Below are 25,480 nucleotides of genomic sequence, written 5' to 3'. Positions count from 1 at the left end.
ACGGTTGACAAGGAAAAATGTAGGCAATGACTTTGAACCTTGCATATGATCTTTCTAAAGGTATGTATCTATTTTGATGTTTTCTGGAGTGTCATTGTCCTTGTCTTAGAGATTATTGGAATGCCCACTACTATAAGCAAACATAATGCTTTTCTATAATTTTTCCATATCATGCAACTCTCCTGAGAATCTAATTTCTTAACCTGGAATATTTTGTAGACTGTTTTGCTGCATGCTATAGTGTAGGCAATGACTTTAATATGTGCTTTATCATGCTGACTGTTGTGGTCAATTACTCGATAATTTGGTATGCTACTCCGTGAATCTTAGCTGAGTTAATATTATTGTATCGCATTGTTGGACTTTCTTTGGTTCATTACTTCATTTGTTGTGTTTGAGTCCAGCATGATTTATATGAGCTTGACTTGGTCTGCTATGATTTACTTGGGTACGATTTGGTGTTACTAATTTGATCTTGTGATTAATGTTAAAACTTGTCTCTGTTTTTACTTCCTTTGGTATGCTGTGTCTTGGATTTGAGTTGGGCCCATAAGTCTTTTCTGGCTTCCTGCTGTCATCCTGGAGATAGATAGGTTTTATTAGTCCCCTCCACCCCACAAAAAAGTTGTTTTTGGGGGGGGGGGGGGGGGAGTGGGCGCGCGGCCGGGGGGGTGGGATGGTTTGAATTATTTTTTTTGTATGCGGTTTAACTAGTATGCTTTCATGTGCTTAGTGGAGCTGAGGTGTATCTGGAACTCTGGGATTAGTGCAGTGCATTCATTTTGCTGTCAGGGTCAGTGAGGAATAAAGCTTTGAGTTCATCATATCAGTTGGAGCTCAGTAGCCTGGTTGAGAGCACCGACAAAGATGAAGACTTCATATACAAGCAGCTGTAGTTACATGCTCTTAGAAGTGAAGTACAGCTCATTTGAAATGTTAACAGCTGCTTATGAGAAGCGCAAGATATTTGACAAGTTATCATACCAGATTCTTGTTGATACATGTTCATCAAAATCAATGCTCTGGGTTGCTGTTGGATCCAAAACATGAAATCCCAATACATTACTCAACAACTCATTCCATCTGCAATGCTGGGAGAAAGTGCCATAAGAACTCAAATAGCACCTTGGGCATTCAGCACTTGACTTGAAACTCCTATTTTTGTTTATATGAAAAGAGCTTTGGTTTGGGTTTTAGCAGAAGCAGGTGAGAATCCAAGTGACCTGTATCATTTTTAGCTTGTTTATTGAGTTATGCAGATAGCATTACTAATAAATGGATTTACTTGGAATATTTTGTACTTCTACAGTGGTGTAACGGGGAGGTCTCTTATATTTTGTGTAGTGTCTGACCAATGATATTGGATTGAACCAAAAGGAAGAAAACCCAAGGTACAAAGTACTCTTGTATCTTTGTGTTTTTGAGTCATTTTGTTGATGGAACTTCTGTTTTCTGTTGTTCATTAGAATTATACCTTTAAATTTAATTTGTTCTTTCAAAAACCATGCTTATTAAAATTGTTATATTTTGCAGATTGATAGTAAAAAAAGAAATAGGCTAGCTCAACATCGCTTGAATGATTTGGTGTTTGTCAAGTATAATCAGTCATTGAAGCGTCGATGTGATGCACGTGACCTCATTGACCCCATCTCATTGAAAGACATTGATGATAGTAATGAATGGTTGATGGGTCAAACGGAGGAAGAGATAGATAGAGATGAACTTGTTTTTGAAGATGATGATTTGACATGGAATGTTGTTACTGAAGCTATTGGAGCTGAAGAGGATGCCTACAACACTAGATTAAGTAAAGGGAAAAATGCTGCATCTACACCTATTCCTAGATCTACATCATAGCAAAAAAGAAAAGCACCATCCACTCGTACTTCTTCACTTCTTGAAGACGAGGAAGAAAAAGATGATGATGAAGATGTTGAGTTGGAAGATGAGTATGAGAAGGATAATGAAGTTGATGAAGAAGATGAAGAGGACTTTGATATTTCTATTGATGTGGATTGAACATTTAGTAGTTTACTAGTTTATTAAACTTTAACTTTTAGTAGTTTATTAGTGTCTTTAACTTTTAGTAGTTTGTTTTTACCTCTTTTGGATTGCAAAATTATTATTACTTGAATGCTTGTTGGTTGTTATTATGTAGTTTTATGTTACTTGAGATTTGATAGCATATTTATCATTTTTTTAATTTTTAATTTTTCTTTTATATTTGCATCTTGCGCCTTGCACTTAGGCTCAAGGACACCTTGGCGCTTTGGTGCGTCTTGAGCCTTTGATAACTATGATTCTCACGCTCACAATGTGATAAGATTATTCGTTTCATTAACTAACACTAAAGAGTTAATAGGTTTGGACATCCTTGCAAATGAAAAATGGGAGAAATCTGAATCTAATGGCATGTTTAAGGTTCCAAGAGAAAGAATTACCTCTGTTGCAACATCCATCAACGAGGGAAAGCTTGAATCATTTGGAGTAGATGAAGTTAGGGATGGTGAATCTAATAATTTAAACAATCATTTAAATAGACGTTATCATGAAACAGCTGCATGTGAGATCACTCATGAAGGTATGCATAATGATTTTGTCTGTGGTGGAAATGATTGATTGCTGTAGGCACTTATTGAGCTACTAAATCCTTGATTTTGCGTTGTTTCTAGTCATTCTAAATTAGGCAATTGTAAGACCGTGTCAATAGTTTGTAAGAAAGACTTGAGATTGGATCCATTTTCAACAAATATTGTAGTGGAGATCTCAAAAAGTTATGCAAACCAACAAATTAGTTAGACAACATTGTAGTTACCTATAAATATCTGCACAATTTTTAATCTTGACCCCTTTTTTAATAATTTTCCTTTCTCCCCCTCCTTAGCTCCCCCCAATGTTTTTCAAAAGTGTGGTTTTTATGTATGGTGTATGGTCTTGGTTTGGTTTTACTCACTTCAAGTCTTGTTTGATGGAGACACTTATGTGTCTTTCATAATACTAATCAGATGTCTATGTTTTCCACCCTCTTGTTTATTTTTGAAACAAGACCTTTTCACGTTTTCTCAAAAGATTTCAAATTGGCTTTGTGTTTTATTTTTAGTTTTAATGTAGACAATGGTTTATTCATATAATTGATATGAAGATAGCCAGATGAATGAGTTATTATCCATATTGTAGTAATAGGTTGTCGAGCAATTTATCTTATTTTCTTTGTTATTTCAAGTTTGGTTCTAACTTATATAAGACAATCACATTCTAGAGTTTTCATTCTCAATTGTGCAGTATATGACTGATGGAGTGCTATTGCGTGAAACTCTGAAAGATTCTGATATTGACAAGTATCGGTATGTGAAGCTGTTATTTCGGTATACATCTCATTTTCATTAGTAAGTTATTGTTTTTGCTAGAAACAAGAGTATTTAGTTTTGTAATTGTGATTGTAACAGGTTGTAGTCATGGATGAAGCACATGAAAAATCGTCAAGCACAGATGTGTTGTTTGGAATACTAAAAAGGGTGGTTGCCCAGCGTCGTGACTTCAAGCTCATTGTGACATCTGCAACTCTAAATGCTGAGAAATTTTCTAATTTCTTCGGAAGGTAACTTATATGCTTCTACTACCAAAAATAAGAAAATACTGCATGCATCCATTTGCCCTCATAAACTTTGTATGTATTTTTTTTCCTTGACAGAAACATAACCTATTTTTCTAAACATGTTGCAGTGTTCCAATTTTCCACATTCCAGGAAGAACATTCTTGGTGAATATCTTGTATAGCAAAACGCCTTGTGAAGATTACGTTGAAGGTGCAGTGAAGCAAGCAATGACCATCCACATTAAAAGTCCTCCAGGTGACATGCTTATTTTTATGACGGGCCAAGATGAGATAGAAGCAGCCTGCTATGCCCTTGCTGAGTGCATGGAACAACTTATCTCTACTACAAAGAAAGCAGTCCCTAGGCTCTCGATACTACATATATACTCCCAACTACCAGCTGACTTGCAAGCCAAGATATTCTAGAAAGCTAAAGATGGGGCTCGCAAACGCATTGCTGCCACAAACATTTCTGAAACATCGCTGATAATTGATGGAATTTTTTATGTTATTGACACAAGATATGGTAAAATGAAAGTTTACAATCCTAGGATGGGTATGGATGCTCTCCAAGTTTTCCTTGTTAAGCGTCTTGCTCGCTGATCGGTAGCGTTGGACGTGTTGGCGAATCGCCCCGCACATGTTATGGGCTTTATACGTAAAGTGCATACCTAAATGAAATGTCGCTTACCCAAAGTGCAGAGATCCAGAGGACCAACCTTGGTAATGTGGTTTTGTTGCTCAGGTCTCTGAAGATTGACAACTCGCTAGACTTTGATTTCATGGGCCCACCTGCACAGGATAACATCCTTAATTCAATGTATCAGTTTTGGGTCTTGGGTGTCACACCTTACCTCTCCGTAAGGCATAACATGATTCCGTAGTATAGCTAATGAATTACCAAACTTCGTCTACTGATAACTTATTAAATACACTACAAGGGATTTTAAACCTTTTCTTATTTTTTTACAGTGGTGAGCACTTTTGACAGGTGTTAAAATTTTTTTTTATTTGAAGTGAACCATTAACAAATCTAAGTATCAGTAATTTCTATAAAAATTTTGACAGAGTGCCATCTGTATTTTGAATAAAACAGTTCTTCAAAAACCTGTAAAAAGCACTTCCAATATATTTCTTCAATCCCAAACTCCAATAATAGTTCAACACAATAAATTTCTCAACATTTGTCAACTCAATTCAACATCAATTTTTCAGTGTTCTCAAAAGCTGAGATAAGAGAAACATGCCACAATATTTTTACAGGCCAAAATGATTTACAATTTTAGTTTACAACTGCTCAAGACTAAGTATAATATATACATACAGTGTATATACATTATAACAAAATTTCAAAAATATGGTATACTCAATATACCGGCAGAATCCCAAAATGTAGCACAAGCAGCCTACTCTGCTGCTCTATCTGTCTGTCTACCTGTGACAGCAATGAAAAAGTTATCGCTGAGTAAAATTTACTCAGTGGTGCACAATAACAATTTAAAATGCGGTATATAAAACTTTTATTAATAATTCACAATTCAAATGATTCACAATTTCATGTCACAATTTTCAAAGCTCATATAACACAAATTTGATCAAATAATTGAATAACACAGTGTTGCCAATCAATAACACAATTTAGGTCATGACACAAATTTTTTTCAAATATGCCGTGTTGTACACCACGACAAGACATACTCACCCCAATAATCGAAATCAATGAGGGAGGTGGCTAGCTAGCTAATGAGAACTCATCCATACTCACTTTAGACTGACAAGTCAAAGAGAGAGGAATATAGTCTTACTCACCCCATTAATGCAAGAGGAACATAGTAATATTGTCATGTCAAGTGTGAATCAAAATAATTTCAAATCACAATATTTCATACAAACTAAAAATCACGTTTTATCTCAAAATTTCCATTTGCAAAGTAGGCAACACAATAATTCCCCAAATAAATTTTCTGGTAAAAGCAGTGAATATAAAAAGTATTGTGCACATACCTGATCTGAGTCGCCTCTAGGCCTTGACTCAATATTTCTTATGCTTTTAAATATCCTTTTCAACTGAAACACATAATTTTAAGTGTTTCAGTACTCAGTTAAATTGTTTCAACAATAAAATCCAATATCTAAATTTTTCTTGGTACTATTCCTTCAATTCATTTCATTAGTCAACCTATAATGTTGACCATTAATACACACTAGGTGAATAAATTTTAATGTTACCAATATGTCACCTTTTATAGTCCTTTAGTGTTAGTATATGTTACCAATCTCATTTTCAATTGTATTGCATTTTATTGCAATTTATCGGATTTCGGTATGCTGTTTTGACCTAGCCGGATGACCTAGTTTCCTCGGTTTTTAGGTTCTGGTCAGAATCACAAACTTGTAGGTCTATGTCTTAGTGAACTTTTGCCACAAATTTTAGGTCATTTGGAGTTTACTAAACCAAGTTATGATCATTTTACTATTGCTGGACAGATTGCACTAAAATGGCAAACTTAGGTCATTTTTAGGTCAAAGTCAATTCGGCCAGTTTTTGTAACCCAAGTTGTGCAAGCATTTTGACTTGGTTTTGGTCATTTCTGGGCTTTGGTGTCTTCATAAGAGTTGTAGCTCTATGTCTAAGCTTTCCATGGTATAAATTTCAGGTCATTTGGACCTGTTTGGAGTGAGTTATGGCCAAAATACTGACTACTGTTCAAATAGTCAATTTTCAGGTTTGCAAAGTCACCAATCCAGATTTGGTCAATCTTTTTGGGTCACTTCTAGGCAGAATTTGGGTAGGCTTCCAACATGAAAGTTCGCACATTTTGTGCCTAGTTTCACCTCCAATTGGCCTCATACCAATTGGGGTCACACAATTTAGGTTATAGCCCTAAATGCCTACTGCCCTTATACAATTTTTTAATTACACAAGCATTACACATTCAAAGCCCAAATCCTTAACTCCCATACTTGAATTCTGGAATTATAATGTACTAATATCATTTATCACATCTCATTATGGTCAATTGGAGCAATATATACAAGTCCTCAATACACCAAATACAATTTTAATTCACAAAGTCAAAATCAACATAGTATACATGATTATACCTAACAATTACATGGAATTCCAACCAATAATTTACTATACACTTCCATGAATCTATTAATACCAATATTCACTAATTTAATTCATTGATTTTAACACTCTTCTTAGTTCACCATGGCTGCCAAAATTAGTGCATAATAATAACTCATCAAAACCTCAAAATTTCTTCATCAATTTACTTATCTCAAGCTTCCCACAAACTTTACTTAAGAAGGAAAGGAATTTGAACACTTACCTTGTTATGGAGCTTGATCAAACCTCAAATTATTCCTCTTCAAATTACCATCAATTTCTTCCTTGTAGTGTGGGGAGCAAAGTTAATGAAGGAATCAAGTGAAAAAAATGGCTTGAAGAGGGTTGCATGGAGGTGTTTTCACTTTGGCCATGGGAGCTTTCATGGGAGAGCTTCGGCTGGTGCAAATTCTGGAGGTTGAAGATGACTTATGCTGTCCCATTTGTGATATTTTAATGTTCACTAACTTCACTTAGTGGAGCACTAAGTGTGGTTAAGATTAATTAATCCAAAGTTTCACAATTCCCACTTTTTACCTCATTTCTTTTACTATTTAAATTATGTACTATCATTTTAATTTTCATGATATTTTCAAAGTTTAATATCATTTATTTTTAATGGACATTTAGGTCAAAAGGTAACTCGGGGTGTCAAATGACCACAATGCCCCTATTCGGGTTGTATTCCCAATTTTTCGGTAACATCGATTTTTGTCAGTTTCTCGATTTCTCGTTTTTCTTTGTACTAATTACTTAATTTTTCAATGACATTTATAATGTCATTTATAATTCAATAGATGTTTGTTTAAGTCTTAAAAATATTTTTCAGGGTTTTCCGCGGTCCAGGGCTAGTCAACAGTTAATGCTGCAACTTCCCGGTGCGGTCACCCATCGCTATGGTTTTTGGCTCGTTTAACTTAATCACATTTCATTGCTGTTATCTTTCCTTTGTTTTTCTTGTATTTTCCTCTATTGTATTTCATTATTTTATGTCTCATCGCTAATATTTAAGTATAATTCCAGGCATCCTAGCTGTCCGGACAGACACTGGTCATCGGAACAGTAGAACGCACTACCGAACATAGGGGTGTTACAATTCTTCTCCCCTTAAAATAAATTTCGTTCGCAAAATTTTACCCAATAGCTGTCTTACAATAGTCATACGTTTATTTTCTCCTTTCTATATGATCGTATAATCTTCTTTCCTTTGAAATTATATAAGACTTTTAACAATCTAATACAACATTTAATTTGTTTGTATAACACTAGTCTTTTCTTACTATCATTTTGTCTAATATTTCGGTTCATGTTTCCTTATTGAATGACCATTGAGGTCATGTTAGAATTATTTATCTAATCATTGGTCCTCTAACCATTCTAGTTAACAATCTTACACATATTCGTAATATTTCTTTGTTACATCTGAATCAACTGTTCAAATTTTTACTTCCACAACTCATTTATCTATCGATTTTCAATAATCTATCGTATTCTAAGGAAATGTCTTTCGCTAGCAAACTCTTCCAAAAATAATTCCAAAAAGACTAGTCACTAACATATCAAAATTTATTTTTATACGAGGGACAGCAGGAAGGCAAACAATGCTAGCACTAACGTAAAAGTATGTAGACCCCGGGTCAAACAATACATATATATATCTTAGTTAAAAATTGAAAAAGTACCAGCAAAAATGTTAGAAGTTTCAGCCTCTTCCCTCTGCTGTATAGTATATATTCTAGCTGAAGCATCACCCTGTTCTGGCTGATTCACAGTACTCTGACTTCTAGGTGTACTACCCCTACCTCTACCTCTGCCTCTACTAACTGATGGTGAACTCTTTGGGGTAAAAACTTGGGCTGATCCCTCTGATGTAGTAAATGATTCAGAACGGCATGGATTTATACAATCCTTAGCAAAATGACAAGTCTCTCCACAATTAAAACATGCTCCCATGGCTCTATAACATACCCCACTATGTGGTTTACCACAAATTTCACAAAGTTGACATGACAGTGCATTTCTGGGTTTCCGCTGAGTTTGCTGATCGGATTGGGGTGGTTTCTGTCCAGAAGATCTATCTCTACCAGATTCGCGTGAGCTAGATCCTCCAAAGTGCTTTCTCTTTCCTGACCCACTATCAGGAACTTGATCAGTAGTCTTTTTAATTTTCTCTTTTTCTTCTATACCCTTTTCAACTGTTTCTTCATTCTCAATTCTTTCCAGTTCCAAGGCTTGCGATATTAGCTCTGAGAAATTCTGGTGTCGGAACCCCACAACTTGCATTCTTAGACTAGGCCTTAACCCAGTCTCAAAATATTTATATCTGTCTCTAGGAGTGGTAAGTAGGCTTCCTGCATAATGACTCAATCGAGAAAAGTTTCTCTCATATTCTGCCACTGTTCTGTTCCTTTGCTTTAGGCTTAAGAACTCCTGTAGCTTCTGATCCACATAGGCATCTGGGATATATTTTTGTCTGAACTCTCTAAGAAAGTCATCCCATGTTAGCACTGGGGGTTCCACAAAACTGTGGGAAATGGTTTTCCACCAGTCATATGCATCTCCCTGTAGAAGTGAGATTGAGTATTCAAACTTTAGCTCATAAGTGCAGTGCAGCTTCCTAAAAACTCTTTCCATCCTTTCCAACCATTATTCTGCCTCTAGCGGATCCACTGTCCCCTTGAATTCAGTAGTCCCATATTTAATCAGCTTGTCATACTGCCTAGCTGCAGGATGTGGTTGTACCACTAGTGTCTGCAGTGGGGCTTGGGTAGGCATGTTACCAGCCATCTGTTGAAACATTGCAGTCATCTGCTGAGCAAACTGAGCAGGGAACTACAGTACTGAGGGGGCTGGTGCGGCTGATCCACTCACATTATGAAGGGCTGGGGCATCCCCTTGTACCTCAGCCTCTATTGATTGATCGACTGAATGATCCCCTTCTTCCATAGTCAATTTGAGGATATTATACCTCCTGAATAAATAACACAAGGAGATTTCCTCCCGTTAGTGCATATTTATAATGTAATATACTATATGTATCAAACAATGACATTGAGCAGTTGTACTATGAAGAAAGAATATTCAAATTACAGGTGAAAATAGAATTTAAAAACTAGTTTTGATACCACTAAAACATGTCACACCTTACCCCTCCATAAGGCATAACATGATCCCGTAGTATACCTAATGAATTACCAAACTTCGTCTATTGATAACCCATTAAATACACTACAAGGGATTTTAAACCTTTTCTTATTTCTTTTACAGTGGTGAGCACTTTTGACAGGTGTTAAAATTTTTTTTTTTATCTGAAGTGAACCAATTAACAAATCTGAGTATCAGTAATTTCTATAAAAATTTTGGCAGAGTTCCATCTGTATTTTGAATAAAACAGTTCTTCAAAAACCTGTAAAAAGCACTTTCAATATATTTCTTCAATCCCAAACTCCAATAATAGTTCAACACAATAAATTTCTCAACATTTATCAACTCAATTCAACATCAATTTTCCATTGTTTCCAAAAGCTGAGATAAGAGAAATATGCCATAATATTTTTACAGGCCAAAATGATTTACAATTTTAGTTTACAACTGCTCAAGACCAAGTACAATATATACATACAGTGCACATACATTACAATAAAATTTCAAAAATATGGTATACTCAATATACCTAGCAGAATTCCAAAATATAGCACAAGCAGCCTACTCTGCTGCTCTGTCTGTTTGTCTACCTGTGACAGCAATGAAAAAGCTATCGCTGAGTAAAATTTACTCAGTGGTGTACAATAACAATTTAAAATGCGGTATATAAAACTTTTATCGACAATTCACAATTCAAATGATTTACAATTTCATGTCACAGTTTTCAAAGCTCATATAACACAAATTTGATCAAACAATTGAATAACACAGTGTTGTCAATCAATAACACAATTTAGGTCATAACACAAAATTTTTTCAAACATGCCGTGTTGTACACCACGACAAGACATACTCACCCCAATAATCGAAATCAATGAGGGAGGTGGCTAGCTAGCTAATGAGAACTCATCCATACTCACCTCAGACTGACAAGTCAAAGAGGGAGGAATATAGTCTTACTCACCCCATAAATGGAGGAGGAACATAGTAATATTGTCATGCCAAGTGTAAATCAAAACAATTCCAAATCACAATATTTCATACAAACCACAAATCACATTTTATTTCAAAATTTCCATTTGCAAAGTAGGCAACACAATAATTTCCAAATAAAATTCCCAAAGTCAAAACAATAAAAAATTATTCACAACTCATTTCTCTAAATAAATTTTCTGGTAAAAGCAATGAATATAAAAAGTATTGTGCACAGACCTGATCTGAGTCGCCTCTAGGCCTTGACTCAATGTTCCTTATGCTTTTCAATATCCTTTTCAACTGAAACACACAATTTAAAGTGTTTCAGTACTCAGTTAAATTGTTTCAACAATAAAATTCAATATCTAAATTTATCTTGGTACTATTCATTCAATTCATTTCATTAGTCAACCTATAATGTTGACCATTAATACACACTAGGTGAATAAATTTTAATGTTACCAATATGTCACCTTTTATAGTCCTTTAGTGTTGGTATATGTTACCAATCTCATTTTCAAGTGTATTGCATTTTATTGTAATTTATCAGATTTCGGTATGCTGTTTTGACCTAGTCGGATGACCTAGTTTCCTCGGTTTTTGGGTTCTGGTCAGAATTACAAACTTGTAGGTCTATGTCTTAGTGAACTTTTGCCACAAATTTTAGGTCATTTGGAGTTTACTAGACCAAGTTATGGTCATTTTACTATTGCTGGACAGATTGCACTAAAATGGCAAACTTAGGTCATTTTTAGGTCAAAGTCAATTCGGCCAGTTTTTGTAACCCAACTTGTGCAAGCATTTGGACTTAGTTCTGGTCATTTTTGGGCTTTGGTGTCTTCATAAGAGTTGTAGCTCTATGTCTAAGCTTTCCATGGTATAAATTTCAGGTTATTTGGACATGGTTTGAGTGAGTTATGGCCAAAATACTGACTACTATTCAAATGGTCAATTTTCAGGTTTGCAAAGTCACCAATCCGGATTTGGTCAATCTTTTTAGGTCACTTCTAGGTAGAATTTGGGTAGGCTTCCAGCATGAAAGTTGGCACAGTTTGTGCCTAGTTTCACCTCCAATTGGCCTCATACCAATTAGGGTCACACAATTTAGGTTATAGCCCTAAATGCTTACTGCCCTTATACAATTTTTTAATTACACAAGCATTACACATTCAAAGCCCAAATCCTTAACTCCCATACTTGAATTCTGGAATTATAATGTACTAATATCATTTGTCACATCTCATTATGGTCAATTGGAGCAGTATATACAAGTCCTCAATACACCAAATACAATCTTAATTCACAAAGTCAAAATCAACATAGTATACATGATTATACCTAACAATTACATGGAATTTCAACCAATAATTTACTATACACTTCTATGAATCTATTAATACCAATATTCACTAATTTAATTCATGGAGTTTAACACTCTTCTTAGTTCAACATGGCTGCCAAAATTAGTACATAATAAGAACTCATCAAAACCTCAAAATTTCTTCATCAATTTACTTATCTCAAGCTTCCCACAAACTTTACTTAAGAAGGAAAGGAATTTGAACACTTACCTTGTTATGGAGCTTGATCAAACCTCAATCATTCCTCTTCAAATTACCATCAATTTCTTCCTTCTAGTGTGGGGAGCAAAGTTAATGAAGGAATCAAGTGAAAAAAATGGCTTGAAAAGGGTTGCATGGAGGTGTTTTCACTTTGGCCATGGGAGCTTTCATGGGATAGCTTCGGCTGGTGAAAATTCTGGAGGTTGAAGATGACTTATGCTGTCCCATTTGTGATATTTTAATGTCCACTAACTTCACTTAGTGGAGCACTAAGTGTGGTTAAGATTAATTAATCCAAAGTTTCACAATTCCCACTTTTTACCTCATTTCATTTACTATTTAAATTATGTACCACCATTTTAATTTTCAAGATATTTTTAAAGTTTAATATCATTTATTTTTAATGGACATTTAGGTCAAAAGGCAACTCGGGGTGTCAAATGACCACAATGCTCCTATTCGGGTTGTATTCCCAATTTTTCAGTAACACCGATTTTTATCAGTTTCTCGATTTCTCGTTTTTCTTTGTACTAATTACTTAATTTTTCTTTGACATTTTTAATGTCATTTATACTTTAATAGATGTTTATTTAAGTCTTAAAAATATTTTTCAGGGTTTCCCGCTGTCCAAGGCTAGTCAACGGTCCACGCCGCAACTTCCCGGTACGGTCACCCATCGCTACGATTTTTGGCTTGTTTAACTTAATCACATTTCATTGCTCTTATCTTTTCTTTATTTTTCTTATATTTTCCTCTATTGTATTTCATTATTTTATGTCTCCTCACTAATATTTAAGTATAATTCCAGGCATTCTAGCTGTCCGAATAGACACTGGTCATCGGAACAGTAGAATGCACTACCGAACATAGGGGTGTTACATTGGGTGCACTCAACAATGTTGGAGGCCTAACTGATCTTGGTGGAAAATGGTGGGGTTCCCTCTAGACCCCCCACTAGCTAAGATGCTCTTGATGGGAGAACAACTAGGATGTATAAATGAGGTTTTGATAATTGTATCAATGCTTTCAGTGCCATCAGTGTTTTTCCAGCCCAAAGATAGGGCAGAGGAGAGTGATGCTGCAAGGGAAAAAATTTTTATTCCCGAATTTGACCACCTGACTCTGCTTAATGTTTATTTGTAATGGAAAGAGCACCAATATTGTGGAGATTGGTGTAACGATTACTTTTTGCATGTCAAAGGATTACGGAAGGCTAGAGAAGTCAGATCCCAGCTTCTAGATATTCTCAAAACTTCAAAAATTCCATTAACTTCTTGTGGTCATGATTGGGATGTTATACGAAAGGCCATATGTTCTGCATATTTTCACAATGCTGCAAGATTAAAGGGTGTTGGGGATATATTAATTGCAGGAATGGAATGCCATGCCATCTTCACCCAAGCAGTGCTCTATACGATTTAGGTTATACTCTAGAGTATGTGGTATATCATGAATTGATTTTGACAACAAAGGAATACATGCAGGGTGCCACTGAAGTGGAGCCCCAGTGGTTGGCTGAACTGGGGCCAATGTTTTTTTTCTGTGAAGGAATTGGGTACATCTATGTTGGAGCACAAGAAAAGGCAAAAGGAAGAAAAAACAGCAATAGAAGAGGAGATGGAAAATTTGAGAAAGGAGCGAGCAGAGGTAGAGAAAGAGAGCAAGGAAAGGGAAAGGCAAAGGAGGGTAAAGCAGCAGTAGCAAGTCCCTATGCCAGGGTTGCGACAAGGCTCTTCCACTTATTTGACACCGAAAAGGTTTGGTTTGTAAATGTCATATATTCTGTATTTATATTTACAGTTGAATGTTATTAACTCCCCTCTAAAAATAGAGATGTTGTAAAAGAGGGAGGGATGTAGTCCTCTCAAGCTCAACTATTGACAAGAGAACAGAAAAAATTCAATGCCCATTTTTTTGAAGTGCTTACACAAGTTTGGAGTAGAGAATAGAATATTTGAGTCATAGTATTTGTTGATTCTGAGTTCTGCTGTTTTTGCTTTTGCATTTTTATTCATGGATGTCAAGATTTGTCATAGACATCCAAATTTTCCATTCTGTAAAAATTGGCTACCCCAAATTCGGAAAACTAATAATTCCAGTAGAAAGTCCTCCTCTCTAGAATTACAGCATGTTTGAGATTGCAGTTGAAATTGCCTTTTTTAGATTAGCATTGATATTGTTAGTTTGAAACAGTATGATTAAAATATATTAAATCTATATTGCTATAATTTTATTGAAATGATTATTTTGTTAATGAAAACATAAACTTATTTCTCTTTGAAAATAGAAGGATTAAATTATAATTTTTGTTAAACTTATTTTAATTTCAATGATGTTTTATTTTAAACATCAATGAATTAGTATTGAGGAATTATGTCATTTTCTTTTATAAGAGATAAATTAAGACGATAAAGATAAATTACTTGGACAATATTAAGATTAAATCTCTTGGAAGATTTTTTTTTTTATTAGAGATCTCATGGAGGATTTTATTACCTTGAGATTTTTTAACTTCAAATTATTAAAGGTGAAAAGCTAAAGTTTTTCTTTCTTTCCCTCATTTTTTTTTTCTAAATATAACTAAATAAAATATCTCATTTCCATTTTTTTTTATAGTACAAGAGAAGAGATCTTAGATAATCAAACTGCCTTTTTTATTTTTATTTTTTTTATTTGCTCAAATGACTGCTATAGGTAATGATGTGCCCAAGTTAATGAACCACAACACAGCATATTGGACCAACAATTCCATCACACCAAGAAAGGCTTTATTCTTAAGAGCCAAAGAAGGTTTGTTCTTATATTTCACGACCTCTTTGACAGAAAGAAATCAGTCCATCCATCCATATAAATATACAAGACTTTTGTGCAATGTATTTTAGTCTTTTATTCATCAGCAACTCTGACTAAAACATTTGCTTTGTTGGTCTCTTGTTTTAGATCATGATGTTCATGCTGTATCTTTCAGCACTACACATTTGATTCTTTGAATCCCCTTTCCTACTTCCAAGCCATCCAGAGACAAACAAAGAAAGAGAATAAGCTTTAGCTTTAGCACATTTATCTACCCACCTACGCTACAGTGCATGAATTATATATTGATAATATTGGATTTCGCGGCTCATCACTTTGTTCTCATCAAGGCTCAAAATGTTGGCCTCACAACATCACTCAACTTGGATCTAATAAGAAGTTATAGGAATTGCCAATCTTCTTCATCGACTCTAGAGAAACAACAATCTATCATTTCATGCTATTTTTCATTGTCACCAAATGACTTTGCAATTGCTTCTTTAGCCCTATCCATCGCCACATAAATATATCCCATTGCAAGCATGTTCTCACCATCAACTAGTCTAAGCACACGGTGTGACACCCCTCACCCGAATATAGTGTCGCCAAGCAAGGTGTGCTACATTCTGTGCTGGAGCACTCTATCTTAGCTTACTTTATTCCTTTAATCATTTTCAAGTTATTATCTTTTAATATTAATTATTTTTCTAAGGAGAAACCAACGGAGTTTCCCCTGTTTTATTACTAGTTGGCGTATTTCACTATTTACCTGCTTGAAAATTCAACAATATTTAATAATAAAATCTTATCAGTTATTCTCATGATCATCTCCTATTTCAAATATCATCCATATATTTCAAATTTTATATTCATTTCCATGCATTTCCATTCATGCACAATTTATATATAGAAATTCTCAAGTTTCATTAATTTACATGGTTTACAGACTGATTACATAAACTCATAATTTACATGATCTACAAATTAATTACAATTCCATAATCTATGTTTCAACTTACAATTCATAAATTATATTACATACCTATTAATTACATTTTTATAATCTACATTACAATACTATAACTAAGCATTTTATACAACATACAAAAGATGATCTATATGGCCCCTAACTACATGCATTGCTGAGGAGGTGACAACCTTGAATACTCCAGACACTTCTGCAGATTAGAACTCCAAAATCTCAGTCTAATATCCACTGGGTTTTGCCTTCAATACCTGCGCGAGGAAACAAATCCATCGCGCTAAGCATTTTTGCTTAGTGGTAATAATATAATAAAGAAATAATATACGAAATACAGATGGAAATAAAACATGATTCAGATAATTTAGATCTAATTATACTTCAATAAGGTTTCTAAAATTTAATATCCCCTTTTTTATTTTCCTAATTTAGTCCTCTTTGGAGGTGCTTAGTTCATAAGGTTACAGTAAGAATAAATAATATACTAATATTCTAATAGCATTATTCTTAATTTAATATTATTATGAAAGGTACATTTGCAACATTTATTTAAATTATATTTCTATTAGTAATCTTTTTGTATCATTTAATTCAATACCTTCTAGGTTATCTTAAATTATTTCATAACAATTAAAGTTCCCAGTGCATTCAATAATAGATAACTTTTCTTTTTTTTTTTTTTTTATTTATCATCAGTCCAGTTCATTTCAATTCTTTCTAGCATTTTATTATTCATTTTCTTTGATGATTTTGAGCCTCATTTTATTGAAATCATTCTTGTTCTTTATCTTGATATTTAATTTCCTTACTTTCTTTAATAATCAATTCAATTACATTTATACTTTTCTATGCCCAAGTAACCTATACAAATTGACCGAACTGGATAAACGGGTAAACTAGCACTGGGTACCATCACACCATCGGTCACAATGTGTCTCCCGGTGTGCAGACAGAATGGCTAATAAGCTATAAAAGCAATAAGGCATTAAGCCAAGTATAACATCATAAACAGTATAGCCATAGGCTATCATATCACAGAATGACATGAAGCCATACGCAGTACTGCTATCAGAACCCTATTGGCATGCCAACTTATCCAAACCAATCACACTAGGCCTAATAAGGCATTTAACACTTTTAATTTATGTAATTATTTGAAATTGAAATTTTATGGCTATTATTTATTTCATTAGTTAACTAAAATGTTGACTTTTTAATAGACAATAGGTATATTGGTTCTAATATCACTAACATACCACATTTTGCATTCTAAAGTTGTTGGCATTGATTGCCAATACCATTTCAAAGCTTATTTTATGTTATTCAAAATTTTCAGATTTCATACCTTAAGTTTACTGTTCCATTGGTCATTGTTACAGTGGAAGTGTGGCAAAATTTTCTTCATCAAAATTGTTCCTTTATGTGTCTTCTTTAATTTCCTTTTTGAATCACTCCATTTGGAGTTTTATAGCTCAAGTTATGGCCTAAACGCCATAACTGGCCGGATAGGGCAGTACCCAGAATTTCTGGGCAGAATCCATTATGGCAGTTTTGGTGTCCTGAGTTTGGTGGGCAATTTCATTAAGTTCTGGTCAAAATTTGAAGTTGTGTCCTTCATGAAAGTTGTTCTAAATTATCTAAGCTTTCTATTAATATAAAATTCAGGTCAATTGGATATTTCTACTACGAGTTATGGCTAAATGAACAAAAACTGTCATTTGGTCACTTTTACCAGGTCTAGAATTGGTTACCTGGATTTGGCCAATTTTTAGGTCATCCTAAGTTTGTTTTCTAAGCAAGGTTTCTCCATTAAAGTTGTGCTATTATGTGTCTAGTTTCATGTCCAATTTTCCTTGCACCAATTGAACCTACACAACTCAAGTTACAGCTGCCCAAACTTGCTGGACTCACATTCAGCCCTACAGGTCACTCAAGGCAGCACCTCTAACCTCAATTCCCATGGCACAATTCACTTCATTTCCTACTCAAACACAACCAAATGGTCACTAATTGACCATTAGAACTTCTTTTCACCAATACATGAGCAAAATCCAAAATTTGTTGCCCAAACCCTAACTCTCAATTCTAGGTTCACCCAACACTTATCAAATTAAGCAACTAATCAATTTCTAATTTATGTTTACACATTAATCACCAGTTCTAAGCCTTTCAAATCCATCAAAACTATCAAACTACCATTCCCATAAAGCTGGCCAAAAATCCAATTCTTCATTCATGCATCATTTATATCATTTTTCATGAATTTCACCTTCATTCAACTTAGTTTCAACATATGAAAAAGAAAAGAAGCAAAAGTGAGGTACTAACCACTTTGACCAGAATTTTCCCTCACCCAATCTTCAATTTTTCCTTCATTTTTTTTGGTTTTCTTGGCTGCCAAACACTTCCTCAAGGTGTAAGAATAATTTTTTGTGAAGGGGCCTAAGGGTTTTGGGGTGTAAAACTTGGGGAAATCAAGCTTGCAAGACCAAACAATGTTGGAAACCCTCTTCTCTCTTCCATGGATTCAGCAAAATGAAGTAAAAATGAGGAAGAAGACCATTTTTCTTCCTTTTAATGAGTTTTTATCTTTCATTTTATGTGTTGTCAAGTTTTAATTGGGTGGGAGACTTTAATTACATCATGCACATGTAATAATTCTAATTAAATTTCAATTTGTTTTGTTTTCTTTTTCTTATTTCTTTTATCATTATTAATTAATTTTTTTGAATATTTATTCATATTTTATGTTATATAATTGATTTACTTAAATAGACAAGTTAGTCAAAAATCGTCTCTGAAGGCGAAATGATCAAAATGTCCTTCGTTCTGCTTAACGAACTAAAATTATCTGTACCGATTTAAAAATTTTTTTAAGCATTTTCTTGGCATTCTAATGCCATCGAAACCTCAATGACTCTTCTCTGGAGTCCCAAAAATTATTTCATGAATTTTTCCCTGGGTTTAGAGCTTTTAGCTGCGAGGACCGCGACTTCCTACTGGGTTACCCATCGCTAGGGCACCAGCTCATTTAACTTGGTTGTATTTTATTTCTAAAATTATTTCTAAATTTTTCTTACCATTATTTGAGTTATTTATGACTCCTCACTCTAGTCTAAATATTTTTCCAAATGTTTTAGCTGTCCGGACCGACACCGGTCATTGAAACAGTAGAATGCACGAAATTGCTACAGTGAGGGTGTTACACACGGACTAATGGACCAAATATCTTTAAGATATAAACAATATTAGTCCAAAAAGTAAGCATCATGACAATACTGCATGCTTTCTTACCAGACAATTCTTTTGCCTACTTACTTTTGGTTCATTCCTCTAAAGTAAACATCTTTTTCAAATTCGCCTTGTGCTTATGTATGCGTTGAAGGGTGAGAAAAGCAGTTGCAAATCTTTTGACAGCTGGACTAATTAGCTCTCTTTGACCAGTAAAAGCGCCACTATATGTTCCCCACACCCGGAAGAATGTAAATATATCCATTTAATGTAACTGCCCTTTTAGTTGTATTATGAATATTGGGAATTATCCCAATATCTTCTAGCATCAAATTTATGCAATGGGCAGCACAAGGAGTCTAATACAAATGAGGGCGCTTTATTTCTAACAACTTCCCTAAAAGCAAAACAAATATGGTAGCATAAATATTAAATACATTATTTACTTAAAATGAAAATAAACTATCTAATAATAGTAAGAACAAAAACTCTTAATTACTTGTAAGCACACAATTGCTAGTATTATCTGTCACAACTTGAACCACATTAGCCTCTCCAACATACTCCACAAGTCTATTAAGTAGCACATACATCTTATCACCAATCTTTGAGTAATCTGAAGTATCAATAGATTCTATAAAAACAGTTCCCTTTGGAGAATGCACTAAGAAATTAATCAAAGTCCTTTGTTTCTTATCAGTCCAACCATATGCCATTATCGAACAACCAAACTTTGCCCTTTTTTCCTCATAGGACTTAATGAATTCTTCACCTCAGCAACTTCTTCATTCAATAAGGGAACCTGCACCTCATGAAAACTAGGTGCTTTCATACCAATCCCAAATTGTCCAATAGAATAGACTCCACCATAACTTGAAAACTTGGATAATTGATGGCATTAAAAGGAATTGCCGCATCATACATTCATCGAGCTATCTCCTTACATGCTTTTTTTGCAATTCCTTTATACCTGCCTCATTAATAGCGGTTTGCTTCATCTTTGAATATTTTTTTTTTATCTTGCACCACTTTTTCAACACTTTAGGCAAAATATACATCTATTGGACCCTTTGTCCTTGGCTTCTTTTAAACCTTACTACTTCCCTTTGAGCCTCCAAGAATTACTCCAACATCATCTTCATCTTCACCATATCTAAGAGTTTCAACATCCTCATAATCAAGCAGTTTATCTAAGTTCTTTGCTGAAGCCTTTTGCTGCATATACTCTTGTAGCTCTTCACGCACATATGTTAGACACTTCTTACACATTATAAAGTTTCAAAATCCTCCAACTAAATGTTGCTTAGCTCAAAATATCCCTCCTTTTGTAACTTTGCTACAAAAGTTACAAACAATATCATTTTTATTGTTTGGATTCACCAAATGGACATACTTCCATGCAGGATCTTTGTTGCTATGATCAGTTTTAGTAACAGCAGTAGATGCTTTCGATTCCATCTTTGCAAAAAAATAAATAAATAAATAAATAATAATAAAATAAAATAAAAGAGAAAGAAATTAATAATTTAGCAAGTAGCAACAAGTCAACAATAACATACATACCAATTTATAATACCATAATCTAATTATAATAATAGAAATTAATAATTTATTATAACATTAACTCAATTACAATATTTCTAATAATTTATAATAAGACTTACTAGCAATTAGCAATAAGAAAATAAAGTAATAAACCATTTTTAATTCAATAATAAAATGAAAAGCTAATAAAAGTGCTAGAATTAGCATAATCGCATCTCAAGTCTCAAGTCTCAACATACTTTCACACATTCACAATAAACAAAATCACAAATTTAGACTAAAAAAAAAAAAGAAAAACAACATATGGGCTTCAAAACTAAATTTATGCACTTTTAAATTGTTATAAGACTGTTGAATAATCTTATATGAAAACCTTATATGATGTGTGTCTTCTAACTTTCTGAGCTCAACAATTCATCTCACTAAAATAATAAAGGATGCATCAGCATGAAGTTAATTGAAAGCTGCTCATTGCAGATCAACATTCACATAGGATTGTATCAATCTCTTGAACAGTTTATGCTTTAGTCATAAAAGTGTCATGGTAATATTAACTTCAAAAATGCAAGGAATTTGTGTACAAAATGCTATCATACTAATATCTTAGGAAAAGAATAGGAAAAAGAAAATTAAGAGGGCACTAATAATAATGAACTCTTGAAAAGCACAATAAATAAAAAAAGCAAGGGTATATCATGGTGAAAATGAATTGTTTCTAACCTAGCTACCACTTGCAGAGAAAGAGGAGCTAAAGCGCTGGAAGAAAGATTGGCAGCTGAGAGGTTAACCGCTGTAAGGAGTAAAGAGGAGTAAAAAAAAAGATGCTATAGAGAATGTTTGATAGCTTGGTCATTATGCTTAAGAACTCAAACATTAAGTGAATGAGAGAGAGAGAGAGAGGCGCATATAGATAGGAAGAGAGCATGGCAGTAAAAAAAAAAGGCACAGGTGTAGTGCCATGGACGAAACAGAGAGATGGAAGAGAGAGAAAGAGAGAAGAAGAAGAAGAAGAAGAAAAAGAAGCAAAAGAAATCAAAACATGCCTGCTAAAAATCCCAGGTTTGATCTCTCATTTCCCTTTTCTTCTTCTTCTTCTTCTTCTTCTTCTTCTCGCTAGCCTCTGGACACCTTTTTCTTTCTTTCTTTTTTTTTTTCCCTGGCTGAAGCAGTTTTAAAAAAAACCCTAGCCATTTATTTATGCTGCTCCTTGGCTCCTTGGGGCATGCCTCGGTGCTCCTATGTGTTCCTTGGTGAGCCTCAATGAGCTGGTGCACCTCTCCACCCTTCGGTTGCCTGGGGCTATGCCTGGTGCGCCTTGCGCTTAAGGTATAACAATGCTCAGCCAACAAGGATGGGTAAGAGTTTCCATGAGATAGTCGATCAAATAACTAAAAATAGGACTATCACACCTACTAGGATGTTCACCAACTCAGACAAATGCAAAAAAAAGTTAGGGTCCATTAAACAAAAGAAAACATGAAAATTAACAAATTAAATAAATTAAACGTAACCAATGAGCTTTAGCTCACTAGTAGAGTTGTGAGTTCTGTAGAGTGGATTTTACCAAAAAATAAAAAATAAAAAAATAAATGAAACGTATATCAAAATCCATGACATATGCATTGCTTGATTATCCTTTTAAAATAAAATCTAAATTACAACAAAGCCATGAGATTTAGATGAGCTATTCAAAAAATAAAAGCAATATTTTCCACTTTATTTCTCAATCGAAAAAAGCAGAATATAATTAAGACATTGAGTGACCTTGCATTTGGGTCTACAATGGGTTCGCGACAGAAGATGTTAGCAAATATTTGAGCAGCATTGTGCTTGATGGTGTCAAAGGTTCACTCAAAGAAATGAAGAAGAAATATATGCGATGATTTCGATGGTTCTACTAATATCTGAAATAACAAATAGTCAATCAGAGATAAGAAGAAAGAAAAGCATCCGATGAGATAGAAAGAAAAAAATTTGAAATAGGCAGTTCGCTTATAGCGGCCATCCTTTCTCTTTCACTGACTCGGAGTTGGATGAATCCTTTTGACGGTCAAAGGCAAAAACCCATCTACTCCAGGAAGCAGGGCGTCTGCGTTCTTTTTTCCTAGGCTATTTCTCTCCCTCTTCACCTCTCTCTGACTCTCTCCTCTTGTGGTCAAGGCCTAAGGCCCGGTTCAACCTCTTCTACATTTTGGGTCTTTGAACTCTAGCCCATCGCACTGTGCGTGGGTTGGCAAACTTGAGTTTTTTTTTTTTATATAGAAATTAAAAAAATTATAGAAGGAAAACCACAAGTTAGTTTTTATTGTTTGAAATTACTATTATTTTTAGTCATCAGTTTTTTTTTTTTTTTTTGTAAACAAAAACATCTGAGTCCAATTTTTTTTTATTAATTAAAAATATTGGTCTAAATAAAGTTGAACAAAAATAAAATTTAATTCCTAAAATAACCTTCCTTTACCTCTACCACCTACTCCATCCCTCTCAATCCAACCCTCCTCCTCCCTACACACTACTACAAGTAAAATCCACCCACCATATTTGCAGTGCAAGCCACCCTTTTACCCTCCGTTTGAAGGGAGATAGAGTAAAGTAAGGTTTTATAAAGTAAAGTTTTTTAAAGTAAGATTTTTCATGATTTTCAGATATTCATAATTTATAGTGTTTGGAGGATAGGAAGGTTTTTTTTTTTTTTTTTTTTTTTTAAGTATTTAAAGGTTTTAAAGAGAAAATCTCCTTAGCTCACCAATTTGGTGGGTTAGAAAATAAAGGTTCTTGAAGGTTTTTAAAAACCTCCAATAACTATATTTTGAAAAACCTTCTATCCTCCTAAACAAAAATTCAAGATTTTTAAATCTTGAAAATTCTGTAATTACTTTAAAAAACTCCTTCCCATACAACTCACTCGCCCAATTAAAAACATAGGTAAACAGAAAATCTAGACAGAGGACCTAATGGTAGACAGAATCAAAACACTCTACAAATAATATATTATTACTATGATTATAAAAAAATATTTATCAATTAAAAATTTTGATTATTTGATTAATATTTGAAAAGTAACCAAACATATCATAACAACCAAAACTTTCAAAAATTACTAATCCAATTGAGTTGATAATCATGTCTTTCAGCAAATAAGACTATACATGTCAGCTGAGAATGTCAAATAAATCCTTGTAACAAGTAATTTCACTTACAAGTAAAAGGTTCAGATTTTCTTGTGTTCCTATCTGTTGAATCCTTTTGTTTGTCTTGTAGCAAAGGCTCTCTCTTGACCCTGGTGTTTCTTTGGGTTTCCATATTTAATAGGCATAAGTTGCTCAATGTATGATTTTCTCAGAAAGTGTCTCTTATCTTTCTGAAGTTTTTGCAGCTGCGCAACCAATACGCAACATATTCGACTTCAGGATCATAGGTTTGTGCCTAGAAAATTATAAAACTATCATCTTCGGCACAAATGATATAACATATCATTCCATGGCCAACTCAATAACTTTCATAGCATATATATAGGGAATTCTAAACTATATCATCTTCCTTTTTGGATATATTGGAAATGCTCGGATTGTCATTCTTTTCACTACAATCAATCCTTTCTAATTATCTCTAAATATCTAGGCCATGTTTTGCCCCTGTAAATGGAGGTAGAATATAATTCTTGAAAAATGATTCTATTTTGTTGTTAGGTGTACAAGAAATCTAACCTTTTTAGACATTTTAATATTTGAAAACAAAATCCAGCTTTAAGTATAATTTCTATAATTATTGTTAAATTATATTTTATTTTTTAAAAAAATAAGATTGGTTCGGGATTCTCAAAGTAAGAAATCTGGATGACACCCATTTCCATTTCTATTTCATTTCCATAAATCAACTAAACATATTATTATTATTATTATTATTATTATTATTATTATTATTATTATTATTATTACAACAGGAAAATAGTGGAAAGTGCAATTACTTGCTTTGGAATGCTGAAATAACGATATTCCCTTTCTAACTCCTTCTCAGAAGAATAGAGGATGAGTATTTAATTCACATAAATAAAATAAGGGTACTCCTACAATGTTTGTTTGCTTATGCACTCTCTTACACAGGTTGACTTAACCAAATATAGATAAATTCCATAAATGTATACAAAAATGAAAAAAAAAAATGCCTTACCTGCACCATAGGTCCAATTCCCATAATTGGAACAGGGGTCATAATCCAAGAGGCATGTCTCAAACCATTCAGCTCCCATAAGTCAGTCAATGCCCATATCCCAAACATGAAAAGAACACACAATCTGTAAAAATAAAAAACTAATTATTCTCATGTTCAAGACTTATTTATTTCTTTTGCTAAGAGTACAAGAAGATAATACGTAGATTAAGGTTAATTATATTAACAACCACACACATTTAAATAAGCACGACTTTTATAACAAATGGAGTTGTCATCTTATTAGTGTCCCAAGTGAAATATGTAACGCCCTCATTTTAGGTAGTTCTATAAATTATACTGTTTCAATGACTAACGTCTGTTCGGAC

At 33.8% G+C, this 25,480-nt stretch overlaps 1 protein-coding gene and 1 pseudogene across 5 annotated transcripts in view; both read left to right on the top strand.

Annotated features, from left to right (window-relative positions):
* The window catches only part of LOC110654432 (pentatricopeptide repeat-containing protein At5g24830), a 39,780-nt gene that overhangs the window by 3,410 nt on the left and 10,890 nt on the right, over positions 1–25,480 (top strand). For 4 of the 5 annotated variants that reach the window (XM_058129988.1, XM_058129992.1, XM_058129991.1 and 1 more), the window contains 4 exons: positions 24–60; positions 734–1,206; positions 1,310–1,391; positions 1,534–2,185. In XM_058129988.1, coding sequence (XP_057985971.1) covers positions 24–49 — 26 coding nt within the window. In that variant the 3' untranslated portion in view covers positions 50–60; positions 734–1,206; positions 1,310–1,391; positions 1,534–2,185. Of the gene's footprint in view, positions 1–23; positions 61–733; positions 1,207–1,309; positions 1,392–1,533; positions 2,186–25,480 lie in introns of those variants that run through there. The other variant, XM_058129989.1, reaches the window with a different exon arrangement.
* LOC110641980 (pre-mRNA-splicing factor ATP-dependent RNA helicase DEAH7-like) lies at positions 2,285–14,496 on the top strand (annotated as a pseudogene).

Source organism: Hevea brasiliensis, chromosome 11 (assembly GCF_030052815.1).
Source record: "Hevea brasiliensis isolate MT/VB/25A 57/8 chromosome 11, ASM3005281v1, whole genome shotgun sequence".
In the NCBI taxonomy this organism is placed as follows: domain Eukaryota; kingdom Viridiplantae; phylum Streptophyta; class Magnoliopsida; order Malpighiales; family Euphorbiaceae; genus Hevea; species Hevea brasiliensis.
The sequence above is the reverse complement of the archived record's forward strand: the minus strand, read 5'-3'. Positions and strand labels throughout refer to the sequence as shown.